The sequence below is a fragment of the Ahaetulla prasina genome, chromosome 10 (assembly GCF_028640845.1).
Source record: "Ahaetulla prasina isolate Xishuangbanna chromosome 10, ASM2864084v1, whole genome shotgun sequence".
Classification (NCBI taxonomy): Eukaryota; Metazoa; Chordata; class Lepidosauria; order Squamata; family Colubridae; genus Ahaetulla; species Ahaetulla prasina.
The window spans coordinates 18615055-18635245 of record NC_080548.1 but is presented as its reverse complement, the minus strand read 5'-3'; the positions used below and the strand labels follow the sequence as shown (position 1 = coordinate 18635245).

The following is a 20191-nucleotide window of genomic DNA, read 5'->3' as shown; positions in this document are numbered from 1 at the left end:
ACCGCTGAACTGCCGACCTTTCAATCAACAAGCTCAGCGACTTAGCCACTGAGCCACCATGTCCCTAAAACACAGACATATCCAGACACAGTTTAATGGAGAAACAGAAACACGCACAACTGCATGAGTTATTTCTTACACAAAATTGTCAAACCCTCTTATGGACACCACTGGTAAAAAGGCTGGAAAGAATTCAAGTAGTCCTGCTTTGCATAATTTCCCCTGCTTTGGTTTAAATCTACATTTTGACCAATCTTGGGAAAAAATACTGTTCTGATCACCAGGAATGATGGAAAAATTGCAGGGGGGAAAAAATCCCCCAAAGAAAAACAAAAGAAAGGGCTCTGTTTGAAAAGTGATGGCTTGGAAATGTACAGGTAGTCCTGGACTTACAACCACAATAATGAGCCCAAAATTTATGTTCTTAAGTGAGACATTTGTTAAGTGAGTGTTGCCCCATTTTATGACCTTTCTTGCCACAGGTGTTAAGTGAATCATTGCAGGCGTTAAATTAATAACACAGTTTGTTAAGTGAATCTGGCTTTTCCATTGACTTTGCTTGTCAGAAGATCTCAAAAAATCACATGATCCCAGGAGACTGCAACCATCCTAAATATGAGTCAGTTGGCCAAGAGTCTGAATTTTGATCATGTGACCATGGGGATGCTGCGACAGTTATAAGTGTGGAAAAAAGTCATAAGTCATTTTTTCAGTTGTATCAGTTTCCATTGTATCTTTGAATGGTCATTAAATGAACTGTTTACCTGTATTTGGGTTTTGTTTTGTTTCATTGACTGTGAGCCATCAAGTCAATTTCAACCATTAAACCTGCTGCATAGTTTTTCTCCTTGACCATCTATCCCTAACCTGAGCCTTTAGGTCTTCCAACAATGTTCCCGTGGCCTCTGAAACTGAGTCACCCCACCTTGCTGCTAGTAGCCCTCTTCTCTTTCGTTCCATTTTTCCCAGTATTAGAAGCTTTTCTAGAGCTGGGTCTTTGCATAATGTGTCCAAAGTAAGATAATTTGAGCCTGTTGGAACTATTTAGGTCAGAACAAAATGAGAATAAGAGGGATAGTTGTTTATAAAACAATATATGGCAGACCAAAAGTAGATGATATATTTTTCATTTTGCATAAGGTATTTGAGAATACCTAGACTGTTAAGCTTAGAATGGAGACCTCCCAATATTGCCATGCAGTCTGTGGCATACGAAATCATTTACCATTGGTAAATATAAGGGCCTCTGGTGGCTCAGCAGACTAAGTCTGTCTGTTATTAACACAGCTGCTTGCAATTACTGCAAGTTCAAGTCCCACCAGGCCCAAGGTTGACTCAGCCTTCCATCCTTTATAAGGTAGGTAAAATGAGGACCCAGATTGTTGGGGGCAATAAAAAGTTGACTTTGTATATAATATACAAATGGATGAAAACTATTGCTTAACACAGTGTAAGCCGCCCTGAGTCTTCGGAGAAGGGTGGGATATAAATTCAAATTTTAAAAAAATTGATCTCGGTTTGTTTTTCTGGATAGCCCATGTTTGAACTCAGTCTGGCTTTTGTTGGCTTCTCCCACCATACCAAAATCAGTCTTGGTTTTCCTCTGATTTTGGACAGTTGTCCCAACTGACAGTCCAGAGTCCTTTATTGACCATTTGAATTCGAAATAAAAATCACCTATTTGTTACTCCAAGTATGGTAACTACACCATGCAACCACTCGGGGGAGAGGATACTTTTAAAAAGCTCAGGCTAAAAGGTTTATTTTTAAAAGGTACACCACGGTGTTAAATAACTTGTAATAATATTGGTGTTCTGGGATGCGGTTTTTATTCTCTGCGGCTATTGATACGTTCTTGTGTTTATGGCTGCGTTTTATTGTTCGGCTGTTGGAAGTCCCTCCTCCCCCGGAACTTGGTTTAATTTAATTAAAATATCGCTGCAGCAAGTCCGTTTCTTTCTCTGCTGAAACGCGCATGCTGCTGTCTATATTCTTGTCTTTGCAATTACCCTTGCATTTCCGATTTAGGCTTGTCAGTTATTATGATAAGTTGCTACTACGAGCCCACAATAAAACTTTGTTCCCTTTCATTTAATAACATCTTGCTGCGGTATAAAGAGGCTGTTTTCCTTCTCCGCGGAGATATCCACACCTGGTGCTATAGATTGCGATTCACGGCTGCATTATTTTTACTGATTTCTTTCCTGTTATTCTAAATCACCCAAAGAAATTGATGAGGGCATACAAGTGCAGAATATACATACATATAAACATACATGATAGATAAGATAGATAGATAGATAGATAGATAGATATAATGTATATGTATGTGTATATGTGTGTGTGTGTGTATATATAAAGAATGTTCTTTCTGCGCCAACTCAGTAAGCTCAAACTGCCCAAGGAGCTGATGATCCAGTTCTACAGAGGAATTATTGAGTCTGTCATTTGCACCTCTATAACTGTCTGGTTTGGTTTTGCAACCCAACAAGAAAGACACAGACTTCAGAGGATAATTAGAACAGAAGAAAAAATAATTGCTACCAACCTGCCTTCCATTGAGGACCTGTATACTGCACGAATCAAGAAGAGGGCCGTGAAAATATTTGCAGATCACACACACACATATATGTAGGTCTTTGGTTATTCGGGTTTTCTCCCACGTAAAATTGGAAGTGTCTTGGCGACGTTTTGACGAAGTCTCATTCGTCATCTTCAATAACCAAAGACCTACATACAAACACCCGCAAAAACCTCAGAAAACAAATATACATATATTTACATATACATATATATGTGTGTATATGTATATATAATTTAATACATTTTATTAACAAATATATACTAATTTATATTTATTTATTAAAGTGTGTATGTGTAGGCAACATAGCATCTCACTTCAATCAGAACTTCTCCATCTCTATTAGCATCGAGAGGGCGGGGCCACAACGCGGAAGAGCGGGATCGGGGCGGAGTCAGTGTATTAATTCATCGCTCTGATGACGTACATTTAAACGGCCCGAGTAAAGTGGCGTGCCGTCATCACCTCCGCGCCGCGGATTGTTTTAGCAATTGTTGGCATTAGGCATGGCGGTAGCCGGAGGATCGCGGGTTCGAGCCCTGCGGCTCCTTTTCGGTTACGGCTTCCGCGCTCGGTCAGCTTCGGCGGCGACGCCAACGGGGCCTCGAGGACTGGTCTATGAGAAGCACGGAGAGCCGGCTCAGGTCCTACAGTAAGCGGAGAAAGCTTGGCTTCCTTTTTTTGCCCCGAAGTGGGATTTGGGTTTTAAATAGGCATCAATCGCAAGTTGCATTGTGATGGGTTTCTTTTTTTATTATTATTATTCTGCGCGCAGCAATGCGAAATCGCAGCTGCCGCATGTCTCGTGCTTCCCATAGAACCCAGGACGTCCTACTGCATCAATGGGATGTATTTACGGGGTGGCCTTTTTGCAATTGACAGATGGGGATTTTTGCCATGCGCAGATTTTCCGGGATTTATTTTTTTCTTTGGTATGCTACTCAGTGTGCTGAATACAAACTTAAAGTGAACCGCTCCAAACTCGATTGCAGAAAATACGACTTCAGCAACAGAGTTGTTAATGCCTGGAATGCACTACCTGACTGTAGTTTCTTCCCCAAACCCCCAAAACTTTAAGCTTAAACTGTCTACTGTTGACCTCACCCCATTTCCTAAGAGATCTGAAAGGGGCATGAATAGGTGCACCTGCGTGCCTACCATTCCTGTCCTAATATTTCTTTTTTTACTTACTCTTTTCATGTATCCAAATTATGTTTATACGTTTACCTGTTATCTTACGTATGATTGACAAATAAATAAAAATAAAATAAATAAAACCCCAGGGAACACCCTGGCTGGTTTTATGCAATAATCTAGAACTTGATACTTTGTGAACTTCTCCAATTCTTGGCCTTCTGTTTTCATATCCTCTGATATTGCGTTAATTATCTATAGTTCCTTTTTTTCCCCCCAAGCACAGTTATTTCAACTATATGTTCCCACCGATTTTTTATTTCATTTTTTTACTATTGGCACATGGTCATTTTTGCAGATCTTCCAGTGAATCTGTTTGGCAGTTCAGCCAAACTGTCAAACTGTTGATATTGACAGTTTGGCTGACCCTTTTTTTTTTTTTTTTTTTGCGGGATCGAACTACTATTGCTTTTAGTTCTTTGATCTGCACTTTGAATGAGTTGATGGGTTGTTGGGGTTTTTTTTCCCCAATTCTGGCCTTGATTGCATTTGTGCATTACCTATTTTGTCCTATCTATCTCGAGGCAATAAACATACCTAATATTCTTTCCTTCTTCCTATTTTCTCCGTAACAACAACCTGGTGAAGTGGACTGGGCTAAGAGAGGGACTGGCCCAAAATCCCGCCAGCTGGCTTTCATACCTAAGGGAGGTCTAGAATTCACACGTGCCCTGGTTTCTAGGCCAGCACCTTCACCATTACATCAAACTATCTCTATAAAAGGGACTATGGGGAAAAGGTTAGCAATACAAATAATATAGAATCTATATTATTTGTATTGCTAACCTTTTCCCTTTAGTCAGCATCAGCCAGACTAGTAGTAAAAGCAGGCTGTAAATGTACTAAGGACACTGCAGCAACACTCTTTTCAAGAAATGTGGATTATGGCAGGACAATAGGGCAGTCCCATGGATTCCTTCGCCATTTGCTAAGCCAGGGGTCTGCAAACTTGGCTCTTTTAAGACTTGTGGATTTCAACTCCCAGAGTTCCTCAGCCAGCTTTGCTTTGCTGGCTGAGGAACTCTGGCAGTTGAAGTCCACAAGTCTTAAAAAAGCCAAGTTTGCAGATCCCTGTGCTAAGCTGTCTTGTTGTGTTGTATTTGCTTTCAATGTAGATATTATTGGTATTCCTATAATTATGAGGGGATACCTGCTTGCAATTGAGAACCATGAACCGTGGTTTTCAAAGCATGATTTAGGATTGGATGATGTGTATGAACTCAGGCAAATTATGGTTGAAATCAATTAAGTAAAAATGGCTTGGTGTGTGAATAGAGCTGTAATGGCGAACCTATGGCACGCGTGCCATAGGCGGCACATGTAGCCATATCAGTGGGCACGCGAGACGGGCCTCTGGAGGGCCTGGGGGGTGTTGGAAAGGCCTGTTTTTCTCTCTCACCTAGCTCCAGAGCTTCTTTATGAGTCTGGGGAGGACGAAAACAGCGTTCCCCACCCCCCAGGCCATCCAAAGGCCAGAAACGGGCTGTTTTTGGCCTCCGGAAGGCCTCTGGGGGGACTGGGGAAAGCTGTTTTCGCCCTCTCCAGAGTCATAGAGAGGCTCTGGAGCCAGGTGAGAGAGAATTTTTTTATTTATTTATTTACATTTATATCCCGCCCTTTTCCGAAGACTCAGAGCGGCTTACAATGTGTAAGGCAATAGTCTCATTCTATTTGTATATTTACAAAGTCAACTTATTGCCCTCCCAACAATCTGGGTCCTCATTTTACCTACCTTATAAAGGATGGAAGGCTGAGTCAACCTTGGGCCTGGTGGGATTCGAGCCTGCAGTAATTGCAGGCTGCTGTGTTTTAATAACAGGCTATCTTACAGCCTGAGCCACCACGGCCCCTAAAATTGAGCCTACCGGGCCATCGCATGCCAGGAATGGGGGGGGAGCAAGGGGGGTCGCGCTCACATGTGTGGGGCAAGGCACATAGAATTATGGGTGTGGGCACACACGCAACCCCCCTGCTCCCCTCTTTTGGCACGCGATGGCAAAAAGGTTAGCCATCACTGGAATAGAGTTTCTATGTTGGATATGGAGATATTCATCTTATAATGTTCTTTTCAAATTCAAATAGACCGATAGGAGATCTTTTGCTAGCCTTGCGGTAGATTCTGAGTTCAGTTTTTTAAAAGTCTGAAATCTTAGAGGGAACATTTTATGAGTCAGTGACTAGATGTGAATTGAAATGAAGCTGTCTGGTTTGTGATATAATGGGGAGAGAACATTGAGCCTTTGTTTAAGTTACAAAATATTGTGAGAATCAACATTGTGAAAAGCAAGTAATATTGCTTTTATTTATTTATTTGTATCCTGCCTTTATTATTCATACATGATGGGCAAACTATTGTTTCTTTTATTTATTTTTAAAATATTTTCCTGTTTTATTACTTAAAAAATAGATCCCAAAATGAAATACCTAATTCACAGATTGTGCCAAGACATAAAATGGTTAATTTTATGTGGTTCTTGCTCTTCTTGAGCTGCAAAGGACTTCTGTACAGATAACTTAAAGGGTGTAGTTTAACTACCAGGAATATAGTGTGCAGTAATAATCTGTGTACAAATTATATATTTAAAAAAGCAGAACTTTCTTTGGCTCTGATGAGATTTTAAATTCTGATTGTTAAATTATTAAAATATATTCCATGTAGATTATTCTGACTTGATAAAACATCTGCAGCTTTGGAATAGAGCTTTTCATTCAGCTCAAATATTGAATTTAATTGTTCTCTGTCTAATCTGAATCTACCTTTTGAGGCGGGGGTTGGAATTTTTTGCAGAAATTCTAAATTGCCATTGTCAATTTGGCAAAAGTCTCCATTTGTTTGAAGAATGGATGTTAAATTCAGTATAGCAAGTTTTAAAGGCCTGAGGCTATAAAAAAGGAATTATAAGAAATTATGTTAGCATTTTGTTGATATTATACAAACAAAGCTATGCGAGTTTAGGATAACCAAAATCAAGAGGAGTCTGGTAGCACCTTTTCAGTCTAACAAATTATATTAAACAGCTTGTGTTTGAATGTTTGTTATTTGCCTTAACTGAGATTTAAAGATTGTAAATGTTACACTCTTTCAAGAAATGGTAAAATGTATTAAGAGAAAAGAGTCGAGGTGTGTACATCACCTCTCCCTAGTTAGGTAACAGTATACAGTAGAGAGCTTTTGCGGTGGTTGAAATGTTCAATTAAAACTAGGAACCATTAAAGAAATACCATACCTAATTTTACATATTATAACAGCTGCGAGAATATCATATGCACAGAACTAGAAAAAAGATAATATACCAACTGAGGAAGAACTGATAAAGAAAATCGTGGACTGTGCTGAGATGGACAAACTAACAAAGGAGATAAAAGAAAAGGAAGATACAGAATATTATGCAGTATGGAACAAATGGTACTACTGGCTGGAGATTAGAAATAGCAAATTAGAATGAATGAATAGAGAAAGGTCATAAACGGATAATGTTTGTAAAATAATCTATAGCTTTAATGTGAATGAATATATATAGAAACAAGGGATAAAAGGATAATAAGGATAAATATATTTAATGAAGAATAAGGGGAATATGTAAATAATAGAAGACTACCCGTATGAAAATATTGTGAAAAGGGAATATATGTTTTGTGTTTGTGTTTGTCATGTTCTGTTATTTTAAAAAATAAAAAATTAATTAAAAAAACCCTAGGAACCACTGAAGCATGCTGTGCTATACAGATAAAGCCAATAAGATGATAGTTAAGGTCGGTTTACATTATAAGGAGCCCATCCAGCTTTCCATGATAAGAAAGAAAGTCGAGAAGGAAGAAACATTACTATCGGTAGTAAAGCAGTCTAAGGGCCCCAGGGCATATTAAGCATCTTAAAGTTGTGCTTGTTGAGCAATCTACAGAAACTGATATGAATTAGAAATTAATAAAACAGAATAACAGAGTTGGAACGGATCTTGGAAATCTTCTATCCAACCCCCTGCTCAAGGAGAAGACCCTATACCTGTGATGGCGAACCTATGGCATGCATGCCACGGGTGGCATGCGGAACCATCTCTGCAGGCACGCGAGCCGTTGCCCTAGGTCAGCTCTACTGTGCATGCGCATGCGCCTCCCACTGATTTTCAGCTGGCCCTGACCACGCCACACCACCCCTCCCAGGAGTCTCCCTGCAGCCCATTTTGGATGCCAGGTAAGTACAGGGCTTGTGCGGAGGCTCTGTGAGGGCAAAAATGGGCCTCCTGGAAGTTCGGAAACAAGATGTTTCCAGCCTCCGGAGGGCCAGGGGAGGGTGTTTTCACCCTTCCGGAGGCTCCAGGAAACCCTCTGGAGCCTGGGGAGGGCGAAAAACGGGCCTATTGGAACTACCAGAAGTCTGGAAATGGGCCATTTCTGGTCTCCGGAAGCTTCAGGGAGGCCTGCTAGGCCCAAAATGGAGCGCGGGGGGATGCGCGCATACACAGGGTGTGGGGGAGTCACATGTGGATGCACGGGGGGGTGGGGTGCGCATTGCATGATGGGTGTGGGCATGTGCACTTGTTGTGTTTGCGCCCCCCCGAGCCGGGCCCCCTGCCAGAAAGTGACTTGGAAAGTGAGGGGGAAGGGCCATTAGGACTTATCTCGGGAGCACCGGCTTCCCTGGCTCAGGGAGCCAGAGCCAGAGGCAGGCCAGGTGGAGGAGATAACGAAGCCTCCGTCCCCTGACTTTTTCCCCCCCCAGGCCACGCCTCCAGACCTGGCTGATGGCAATCAGGCCTGGCTTGACCCTAGGTTTCATAGGCAGGAGAAGCGGGAACAATAGAAGCAAGGGTGGGGCAGGCCTAGGAAGTGCTGAGTCATGGAGCCACACCCCACAGGATATAAAAGCAGCAAGAGCTGCTATACCACTTCGTGGCAAGCAAATCAACTGCTTAACTAGAGCTGAAGTAGTGTTTGTTCCTGGTTGACCCATCGGCACCAAGCAAGATAACAGAGACACTTGGCAGACGCTCACTAGTGTGCTGCCAGAAGCTGATAGTTGCCGGCTAATTAAGTCATCGCTCGGACTGAGGCGAGGGGGACAGAACAGCGCTACTGCGCGCATGTGCACACGCTTTCAGCACCTGAGGAAAAAAGGGTTAGCCATCACTGCCCTATACCATTTCAGATAAATGGCTGTCCAATCTCTTCTTCAAAACTTCCAGTGTTGGAGCACCCACAACTTCTGGAGACAAGTTGTTCCACTGATTGTTCTCACTGCCAGGAAATTTCTTTGTTCTAGATTGGTTCTCTCCTTGATTAGTTTCTTATTCTGTCTTCAGGTGCTTTGGAGGATAGGTTGATCTCCCACCCACCCACCCCCGCTTCTTTGTGGCAGCCCCTTAAATATAGGAAGATTGCTATCATATCACCCCTAGTCCTTCTTTTCATTCGATTAGGCCGACCCAATTCCTGCAGTTGTTCTTCGTATGTTTTAGCTTCCAAGTCCCAAGAGAGAAAGAACCAGGAAAACGAAATGCTGTAAATAAAGTCTAAGGTAAGAAAGGGGAGACTAGACAGTTGTTGGTACATCTCACTTAGCTGTCATAAAACTTTCGGAAAATGCTGCCTCGGGAGTTTTTTCTTTTTATTCAAGAGAGTTGTGCTTACAGTGATCCTATACTCTTATTCCATCACTCTTTCTCTGGCAAGTGCTGCTGTTGGTATTTAATTTGTGTCCAGAAAGGAAATCAAATATGATATTGGCCGTAAAATTCCCTGGCCAGCAGCTCGTAGATTAAGCGACAGGTTTCTTACACAATTTACATGATCGTTGCAGCAAGTGACCATTATTCAGCTGAGTGGTATAATATATTTGAGCAAATCTGGACAATTAGGTTTCTGTCATACTTTGCAGGCTATGTGGTAATTAATGGTCTGTCAGCATTTCCATTACAACATCAGTTTTTCAAGGGAGCTATAAATTATTTATTGAAAAAAGATGGACTGTGCAACATAATGAGATGCGTCTCGTGTGGAATTTTTCTCTGTGCTCGTTTTATTATATTTAATTCTTCATCAGCCACAAAACCTATTCATCCAGCATCTCTTAAGAGCATTGTAATTAGCCATATACCTGTTCCGGACTGGAAAAAGTTAGCTGACAAACACCCTAGAATTACCTGTAAGCTTCAAAAGTAAAAGATTTAATCGACATTACTGGGTTGAAATTTCCATTTGTAGTGGTCTTGAATTACGTTGTAAAATGCTTTGGTTTGAGTGGGATTTGAGTAGGCCAAAACTGTAGAGTAGAGTAGAGTAGAGTAGAGTAGAGTAGAGTAGAATAGAATAGAATAGAATAGAATAGAATAGAATAGAATAGAATAGAATAGAATAGAATAGAATAGAATAATTTATTGGCCAAGTGTGATTGGACACACAAGGAATTTGTCTTTGGTGCATATGCTCTCAGTGTACATAAAAAAACAAGATACATTTGTCAATTATAGGTACAACACTTAATGATAGCCATAGGGAACAAATAAGCAATCAGGAAACAATATCAATATAAATTGTAAGGATACAAGCAACAAAGTTACAGTCATAAGTGGAAGGAGATGGGTGATGGGAACGATGAGAAGATTAATAGTAGTGCAGATTTAGTAAATAGTTTGACAGTGTTGAGGGAATTATTTGTTTAGCAGAGTGATGGCCTTCGGGGAAAAACTGTTCTTGTGTCTAGTTGTTCTGGTGTGCAGGTGCTCTATAGTGTCGTTTTGCGGGTAAGAGTTGAAACAGTTTATGTCCAGAATGTGAAGGGTCTGTAGATACTTTCACAACCCTCTTTTGACTCATGCAGTATACAGATCCTCAATGGAAGGCAGGTTGGTAGTAATTGTAATTATCACAATAAACTACAATTCATAGCAAGGCACATTAGTGAAATACATAAATCCGGTGTACAATTAACTGTGGAATACAGCCTTAGGAAGATGGTGATGAGAGAGAGATATATCAGTGAACACTGCAGAATAGATCCTTTTCTTTAAAGTTCAAGCATGTACTTTATTAAAAGTTCAGCATGTGCTCTATTAGTTTAACACTAGGACACATATCAACAGTGGCACTTAAACTTATATACCGCTTTACAGTACAGTACAGTACAGTACTCTCTAAGTAGTTTTTATAGAGTCAGCATGTTATCCCCAACAATTTCGGTCCTCCTTTTCCCAACCTCAGAAGTGTGCCCATCCACCCACCCTTGAAGAATGAAATATTTTGGGGAATATTAAAAGAAGCAGATTATCATATTTCCCCAAAAGGAGAAGTGGAGAAAAATGCTCTGGGCCCCAATTTCCTGCATAGTAAAGCAGCTTCCAGCAGAAATCTTTAGCGATGGAGATTTTGGGTCCCCAGCTCCAGGGTGATGGGATTAAGAAAGGGCAGAACATGACCCTTCAGGACATAATAGGATGAACCAACCATCATTTAGTAAAAGACACAAGCCCCTTCATTGCACAACCCCCAGAACAGTTCAAACTTCAACTCTCACAGAAACCTATAAAGATCCATCCACTCGTTCAACCATTTGGTCAGCTGCCCCAGAACTGCACGTTGTGGTTCTGTTCATCAATAAACAGAATCTTTCTTTCCAATCAGCCTCTGTGTTATTTTCAGCATCTTTCTCCCAGCTTGGAACTGAACCAGATGGATTTTCCTTCCAACAGAAGGATGGAAGGCTGAGCCAACCTTGAGCCGGTTGGGATTGAACTCCTGACAGTAAGCAGAGTCAGCCTGCAATGCTGCATTCTAACCAGTGGATGGATTCAAATAATTTAACAACCAGTTCTCTGCTCTAATGACCGGCTAGGTGGGGCGTGGCCATGGTGGGTGTGGCCAGGGGGTGTGACAGGCAGCACCCTAACCCTAACTCTGCACCCTCCTGGGAGCGAAAAAGGGCCGTGGAGGGGGACCACTGCACTCCCCGCCCCATTTTGGGTCTAGTAGGCCTCTCTGCACTTACCTGGGAGCCAAAATGGGGTGTGGGGGGGGGGACTCCTGGAAGGGGCGGGGAGGGGTGGAGCCAGCCAGCAATTTAACTACTGGTTCACCCAAACCGACTGAATCCCACCACTGATTCTAACCATTTCCGCTGCCACGGTATAAGATTTTGTTAAAAGATGTTTCCTGTTTTTGTATCTCTTTAGATCAGGGGTCTCCAACCTTGGGAACTTTAAGCCTGGCGGACTTCAACTCCCAGCAAAGCTAGCTGAGGAATTCTGGGAGTTGAAGTCCACCAGGCTTAAAGTTGCCAAGGTTGGAGACCCCTGCATTAGATTGCCAACCAAAGTTAGTATAATCGACGGTTACCCTACTAGCAAATTAAAACTTGCTATCCCCAACCCAAAATCATCTTATTTCTTGAAAATTAGCATGAGTAAATATATTTTACTGGAAGTAAATAAACTTCTCTGGGTTTAAAATCGGTATCAGAGACATATTAATTGACTTGTGGGTATAATATTAAGTATTTGGTAGGCGTTGAAAATTAATCTTTTCAGTCACGTCCCCTTCATTGTGCAGCTCCATCCCAAGGGAAAATTGGCTTTATTTTTCCCTTAACGCTTTAAAGATCCATTTGTTTCTAATTTTTTCTAGCTGAGGTGCATTTCTTTTATTGTTTGTTTGCTTGTTTATTCAATTTATAAAGCCACCCAAATTTATTGTATTATATGGACTCCCCTGAATTAAGGAGGGCCTTAGTGAGGGGGCTGAGTATTGTAAACCTATTATTTCCTGTTCTTGCATCTTTTGTTTTTTATAAGACTCATTATATAAAAAAAAGAGCCTAAAAAATATTTGAAATATATTTTGAAATTAGACCAACACCATCCCAGCTGAATCTGTAAACTTACTTGTAATTGAAGGGGAAATTATTTGTGCTTTGGGGGGAGGATAGAAGCAGGGAAATATATAGTACTCATTTTAATGATAGAGCAAGGCTGTGTGGCTCAGGAAGAGAGTAACACCAGAGCCATGCGGATGATGGATAACTCTATTCTAATTAAGTTCAAACAGATGAGCAGTAATTCCAGACTGAAGTAAGCCATAAAACCTCATTGAATGCAACACAGATGTTACTTGGAATTTTAAAAAGGCTTTGGGTTGCTATACTGAAAAAGCTTATATAAACATTCCTGTGGCATTAATAGTTGAAGCTGAACAACTGTGTTTGTGATCAATTAGTTTAAAACTACCTCAAACTGAACGTTTTTGAGTTATCGGGACCGTTCTGTTGAAACAGCCAGTCCCATTTTAATTCCAGCAGTACCTGACTTTTTCTTTATGAGGAAATTAAACTGTGCTTTCTATGTTCAGGTCTGAGAAATAATAGGACGTGTTATCTGGCATATCTCATATGTCTATAAACTCGTGTGATGGAAGGGAAAAATATAGTAATTTAAAACTAGATTGGTTTATAATCTGATAACAGGGTAGGGAGTCCTCCGGTCTGATATGAATTGATTTTAACCAAGCTATTGTGTATAATAATGCTAATATTAAAGAGCTGGAATGTGTTTTTTCTATACATCGCTTTTTATATGTTGGTTCTGGCTGAGAATTTTGTATTGAGTGATTCAAATCCACAAGTGGGTATTTTATGCAGCCTGGGAATTTCCAGGCTTATTGAGAATTATTATGTCTATTTTAATATAATATAATATAACAACAGAGTTGGAAGGGACCTTGGAGGCCTTCTAGTCCAACCCCCTGCCCAGGCAGGAAACCCTACACCATCTCAGTCAGATGGTTATCCAACATTTTCTTAAAAATTTCCATTGTTGGAGCATTCATAACTTCTGCAGGCAAGTCGTTCCACTTATTAATTGTTCTAACTGTCAGGAAATTTCTCCTTAGTTCTAAGTTGATTCTTTCCTTGATCAGTTTCCACCCAAGGAATTTTGTAATAGAATCAGCTGGCTTTGGAGATATTCCTTTCGAAATAAATCAGGAAGTTAAAAGCAGCTGAACTAACAGATAACAATATTTTAAAATTTAAAAATAATTGTAGCACTTAATAGAATTAATGTAGCACTTAGTAGAATGAATTAATAATATAGTACCTAAGAGAAATAAATATACTAAAACAGTATTCCCCAGTCCTCCACGTTCAAACATAGTATTTCTGCTGAGATGTGATGTTAACATTGCTACTACAGATTGGAGTCTTCATTTCCTTATCACAAAACAAAATTAACATTAAACATTTTCTGTAGTATTTTGCTAGCACTTAATAAACTGACATTGTACTAAACTGGGGGGAAAGAATAACCAAGAATTAGATTTTAAAGGAAACAAACTGGAAGGGCATCGTTAGAAAAAGGGCTAGCAGAATTATCTGTCAAAATCAAGTGAATTCATCTTAAGACTAATAATAAATCTGTACAAGGAATCCTCAACTTATTAGTACAGTTTGGACTGGAATCTTGATCTTTGAGTGAAGCAATCATTAAGCAAGATGCCCATGTGACTTCTTTGCTCAATAGCTGCACTCCCAGTTGTAGTCATTAAATGATCTCCCAGGACATTAAGCAAATGGAGTGAAAGAGCTGCCTGCTGAAAGATTTCAGCGCCATGTGGAACTGAAACTCTTCCAGCAGAGGCAGCCCTTTTGCTTTCAACGTAGCCGACCTTGGAGTTCAGCTCCTCTCCTTGCATGGAGGGGAAATACTTTGAGGGGGCTACAGGAGTGACTGAAATCTCCCAAATTTCTGCTCTGTTCCTAAGGTCCCAGGAAGACTTCCTCTCCCTTCTGTGCACTGAGGGGGAAATCCTTCAAAGAATGCAGCTGAAATTTCAGCTCCGTTCCTGCAGCCTGCCAAAGGATTTCAGCTCTCCTCCATTCCCTTCACTTGCAACTTCCACATTGACTTATTGGGGAAGCTGGCAGATGGTGGAAATGGTGGTTTACATGATCATAGGGCACTTGGCAAAGAGATGTAAATGAGAGTCAGTTGCCAAGTGCCCAAAATATGGTCATGTGATTCGGGGGGGGGGGAGGACAGCCAGAAATGCTCTTGTTATGACCATCATAATTTTAAACGGTCATAAAACCACCAGTCATGGGTCAAGGACTACCTGTAACTATAGATGAAACTGATTTTCAAGTGAAAGAATAAAAACTTATAAATAATGGCATTGGGTTCAAAAGGAGGTATGGTGTTGTGTCTTGCCCGCCCTCAGAGCAGCCGGGGCCTTCTTACCTGCTCCCGAACACTGAGGAATGTATGCCTCCCGGCCCAAGTCCTGGCTCCATGCCCACACAAACTGCAGAAGAAGGAGCATCTCCCTGCCCCAGCCCTGACTCCATGCCCAGGCAAGCGGGCAGCTAGACCCTCCCCTCCTCCACAGCAGGTGAGCCTGAGGAGGGTTTACTCCCAACAACAGCTGATTGGAGTAATCCTCGCATCAGAAGATTGGAGAGGCGGAGGCAACAGAAGGAAGGGAGGGGCAGGCCTTAATGAGTGCTGAGTCATGGAGCCACACCCCATGGCCTATATAAAGGATCTACTTTCTGGCAGTCTCTGAGTCAGGCAAAAGTCGAACTTATCTTGCTGAAGTCATTTACTGGTCTCCTGCCTGCTCTGCGGACTTTGCTAGGACTTTGGGCAGAGCTGCAGAGGCAAGCCTGATTCGGATTTCCCTGACCCAGCCGTCAGCGGAGGAGTGGGACACGACATATGGTGTTTATGTGCACATCACACAAACACAGGCAATAGTATGGTTTAGTGTAATGTGCATCTTTTGTACATTTCTTTATCTATCTATATATCTATCATCTATCTCTCTATCTCTCTATCTCTCTATATATATATAAGGTAAAGGTTCCCCTCGCACATATGCGCTAGTCATTCCTGACTCTGAGGAGTGATGCTCATCTCCGTTTCAAAGCCAAAGAGCCAGCGCTGTCTGAAGACATCTTCGTGGCTGGAATTTTTTGGCTTTGTTCTTAAGTGAGCATTATGCTCACATAAGAACAAAGCCAAAAAACTCCAGCCTGAAGATGATGACTGAAATCTCATCGAAATGTTGCCTAAATACTTTCAATCTTACACGGAAAAAGACCCGAACATACCAAAACCTGCCTATACACATATATATATATTTGTTTTCTGAGGTTTTCGCAAGTGTTTGTATGTAGGTCTTTGGTTATTCGGGTTATTCGGGTTTTCTCCCACGTAAAATTGGAAGTGTCTTGGCGATGTTTCGACAAAGTCTCATTCGTTATCTTCAGGCTTCAGCTTCGTGCTTCTGGGAGCAATGTTGCATTGCTCCTAGAATCACGAAGCTGAAGCCTGAAGATGATGAATGAGATTTTGTCGAAACGTCGCCAAAACACTTCTAATTTTACGCAGGAGAAAACCCGAATAACCAAAGATATATTTGTTTTCTGAGGTTTTCGTGGGTGTTTGTATGTAGGTCTTTGGTTATTCCGGTTTTCTCCCGCGTAAAATTGGAAGTGTCTTGGCGATGTTTGACAAAGTCTCATTCGTTATCTTCAGGCTTCAGCTTGCTTCTGGGAGCAATGTTGCATTGCTCCTAGAATCATGAAGCTGAAGCCTGAAGATGACGAATGAGATTTTGTCGAAACGTCGCCAAGACACTTCTAATTTTACGCAGGAGAAAACCCGAATAACCAAAGATATATTTGTTTTCTGAGGTTTTCGTGGGTGTTTGTATGTAGGTCTTTGGTTATTCCGGTTTTCTCCCGCGTAAAATTGGAAGTGTCTTGGCGACGTTTTGACGAAATCCCATTCGTCATCTTCAGGCTGGGTGTTTACAGCTTCGTGCTTCTAGGAGAAAAGCTTCTAGGAGAAGCTTCGTGTTTCTCCTAGAAGCACGAAGCTGTAAACACCCAGCCTGAAGATGACGAATGGGATTTCGTCGAAACGTCGCCAAGACACTTCCAATTTTACGCAGGAGAAAACCCGAATAACCAAATATCTACATGTATGTATGTATGTATATAAAAGCTTGGTGCCATGAACAAGCTGATAGAGCTTGTCTTCTGACAAACTGCCAGCGAATGAAATGCTTGCAAAATCTCTTTGCTGGCAAAGAGAAGCTTAAGAATAATAAATATATTCTGTCCGCTTTCCCTCACAGCCTAAAAGATGTAGCTTTAGCCAGACTTGGGGATTCTGGCGTCCACGTGAAAATGGTTGCAGCTCCCATCAACCCAGCAGACATCAATATGATTCAAGGTAACCTTGATATAACGCACATTGTTTAATTTTTGCCTCCCACATTCTTCCTTTATGTGGTGCTGTCAGGGGAAAATTAAGCCTCTAGATTGTCCACATTTAATAGTATTCCCAGTGAGATAGTAGCCAGGATTGACAGAGTTAGCTTGCCTACAGCTGCTGTTATCTTCATCAATTCAACTTAAGCTATATTACTGTGCAATCTCTGGAAACATTCCTAAGAGCCATTAATAAAGTTTCTATATTTGGAAATTGCCACATGCAGAGGGTCTCTAAATGATGGCAACCTAAATAGCAAAGCTATATAATAATATACATGCCATCCATAATAAGCGGTATTATCTGCATAAGCTTGGAAATAGCTATTACACCAAAGATTAAAGAAGGAACGAGGATTATTTCTTGCTTGTGGGGATACAGCTGTCTATCAATCCTACAGGATCTTTTCTAACCAATGACCAGACCTAATAGGCTAAGAAAATTAGTAACCCTAGGGAAAAATTTCAGCCACTCCATGCCTGGATTCACATATTATTACATTGAGCTATAATACGATTTGCTTGATTTAGATTTTTCATCTGTGAGCCGTTCCATTTTTTTTTTAAACTATAGTTTATGGCTTAGTGTTATGATATGCATCCAGTTCAATTGTGTTTTAAGAAGCAAAATTACCTAAAGCTTAGCTTAATGGAATTAATTAACTAAGGTTTTATAGAACATTTACTCCATTAAGAATCCCCAAATTCTCTTCCAAGATTGAAATCCTTCCCGTTTTAAGAACTCAGCTTCAGTGTGGCCAGTGCTCAGAGAATTTGGCTTCAAGCGATAAGGGAACCAATTCAGTATTATTACATTGTTGAAATCTACCTTGGAAATCTTTATGACTGTATATGTTATGTCAGTAGTGGGATTCACTTACCTTTGCTACCAATTCACAAATGTGAGTGCATGCGCCACGTCTGCGCATGCACAGAGTGTCTGTGATGACGTCTGGGTGGGTGGGAGGAGCCTCCTGCCGCCATCGCTACTGGTTCACCCGAACCGGGTACGACCGGTACCACTGTGTTATGTGCTATTTGGAATTTGCTACAGAATAAGAAAAATAATGTACATGCCAAAGCAAGTTTTAATTCATTCGTATACCAAAATTGCTCTTGTTTTTCTTGCAGGATCCTATGGCATTGTTGCTGACTTACCTGCAGTTGGTGGGAACGAAGGAGTTGGGCAAGTGATGGACACAGGAAATTCTGTGACAACTTTGAAACCAGGAGACTGGGTGATTCCAGCTGATGGAGGACTTGGTGAATTTTGGGGGGGAGAGGAATTGAAGCAAAACTCTTGTTTCCCTTTTGTCCAGTCCCTCTGCTGAGCTTTAAATGATTGACAACAAATCGTAGTGTTGAGTACCTGTTCTGTCCCCCCCCTCGCCGCTGTCCGAGTGATGGCTTAATTAGCCGGCACTATCAGCTCTGGCAGCAAAATAGCGAGCGTCTGCCAAGTGTCTCTGTTATCTCCCTCGACGCCGATGAGTCACCCAGGAACAAACAGAACTTCAGCTCTTAGTTAAGCAGTTAATTTGCCTGCTACGAAGAGGCACAGCAGCTCTTGCTGCCTTTATATCCTGTGGGGTGTGGCTCCATGACTCAGCACTTCCTAGGCCTGCCCCACCCCTGCTTCTGTTCCCGGCTCTCCTGCCTACAAAACCTAGGGTCAAGCCAGGCCTGATTGCCATCAGCTGAGTCTGGAGGTGTGGCCTGGTGGGTGGGAAGAGTCAGGAAACGGAGGCCTCGTTATCTCTTCCACCTGGCCTGCCTCTGGCTTCTGGAGCTGAGCCAGGGAAGCCGGTGCTCCTGAGGTAAGTCCTGATGGCCCTTCCCCCTCACTTTCCAAGTCACTTTCTGCCGGGAGGCCCGGCTCGGGGGGCGCAGACGCAACAGTACCCAACTCAGGGCTCATCATTCCTGGGGGGTGGGGATGCAGCGGGAGCAACTCCTGAGGCAATGGTTGGCTGGCGGCATTCCGATCCCAACGGCTCCAAGCAGCTGAGACATTCCCCACCGGCTCCCTGACACCTAGCTGACCGGGCCTAGCAACCATCGGCAACAGCCAAGACTTTACATAGGACTCGTTTCCTGCTCATTGTATTCTGAGGCTCCGGCCTGTTTATGGGGAATAAGCTAAGTTTTGCCGCATCTTGACTCTTTTAGTTCCTAGCCAGGGCTGGCCTAGACCTGCTGAGACGTAGTGGACAGATTGGCACAAAGAGGCCAAGTCAAAGCTGAGGAAACCATTTTTGTAGCATAGCCCAATGTGTGAAACATGGTGGCTGTTTGGAAACCGGAGTTTATAACTTAATGTACATTGTGCAAACCCAATCTTTTCAACAATTTTATTTGTTGAGTGTTTCTTGACAACACCTTAGGCCAGGGGTCTGCAAACTTGGCTCCTTTAAGTCTTGTGGACTTCAACTCCCAGAGTTCCTCAGCCAGCTTTGCTCTGGGAGTTGAAGTCCACAAGTCTTAAAGGAGCCAAGTTTGCAGACCCCTGCCCTAGGCCTCTTCTGAGAGCTGAGAATTTGCAGATTGTTATTAACTGTTCCACAGCTTAAAATCATGTCTTTTTTCTTTTTTTTAATCCTTTACAAAAGGAACTTGGCGAACAGAAGCGGTATTCGATGAGAAAACTCTGTTGAAAATCCCACCGGATATTCCACTGACTTGTGCTGCCACACTGGGTGTTAACCCTTGCACAGCTTATCGGATGTTGTCTGATTTTGAGACTTTAGAACCAGGTATGCATATATGTATGTATGTATGCATGTATGTATATATGCATGTATATATGTTTCTAGAATTTATATGACTGCTCAACTTGAAAATTGCAACTTGGGGCAGTGTACAGGAAAATATACAAAAACTCTACAAGATAAACAATCCCAATTAAAATCCAATAAATATTAATAGACGATCAGTTCTCCATATGATGATCAACCTCCAGTGATCCTCACACTTGAAGAAAAAGCCAAATTTTCTAAAAGCCAATCGGGTCACAGCCGGAAGGATACAGGCAATCCTCGCCTTACAACATTTAGTGACCTTGAAGTTACATCACTGAAAAAAGTGACTTGGAATCAGTGGTGAAATCTGAACCGGTTTGCTACTGGTTCGCTGGCTGCGCATGTGCGCTGTGCACC

The 20191-nt window shown here is 41.8% G+C and overlaps 1 protein-coding gene across 1 annotated transcript in view; it reads left to right on the top strand.

Annotated features, from left to right (window-relative positions):
• Window positions 1-3036: 3036 nt before the first annotated feature.
• Window positions 3037-20191, top strand: part of MECR (mitochondrial trans-2-enoyl-CoA reductase) — a 34754-nt gene continuing 17599 nt past the window's right edge. The window contains exons 1-4 of the mRNA XM_058196140.1: window positions 3037-3233; window positions 16901-16998; window positions 18168-18299; window positions 19646-19789. Of these exons, the coding sequence (XP_058052123.1) occupies window positions 3088-3233; window positions 16901-16998; window positions 18168-18299; window positions 19646-19789 (520 nt within the window). The 5' untranslated portion in view covers window positions 3037-3087. The remainder of the gene's footprint in view (window positions 3234-16900; window positions 16999-18167; window positions 18300-19645; window positions 19790-20191) is intronic.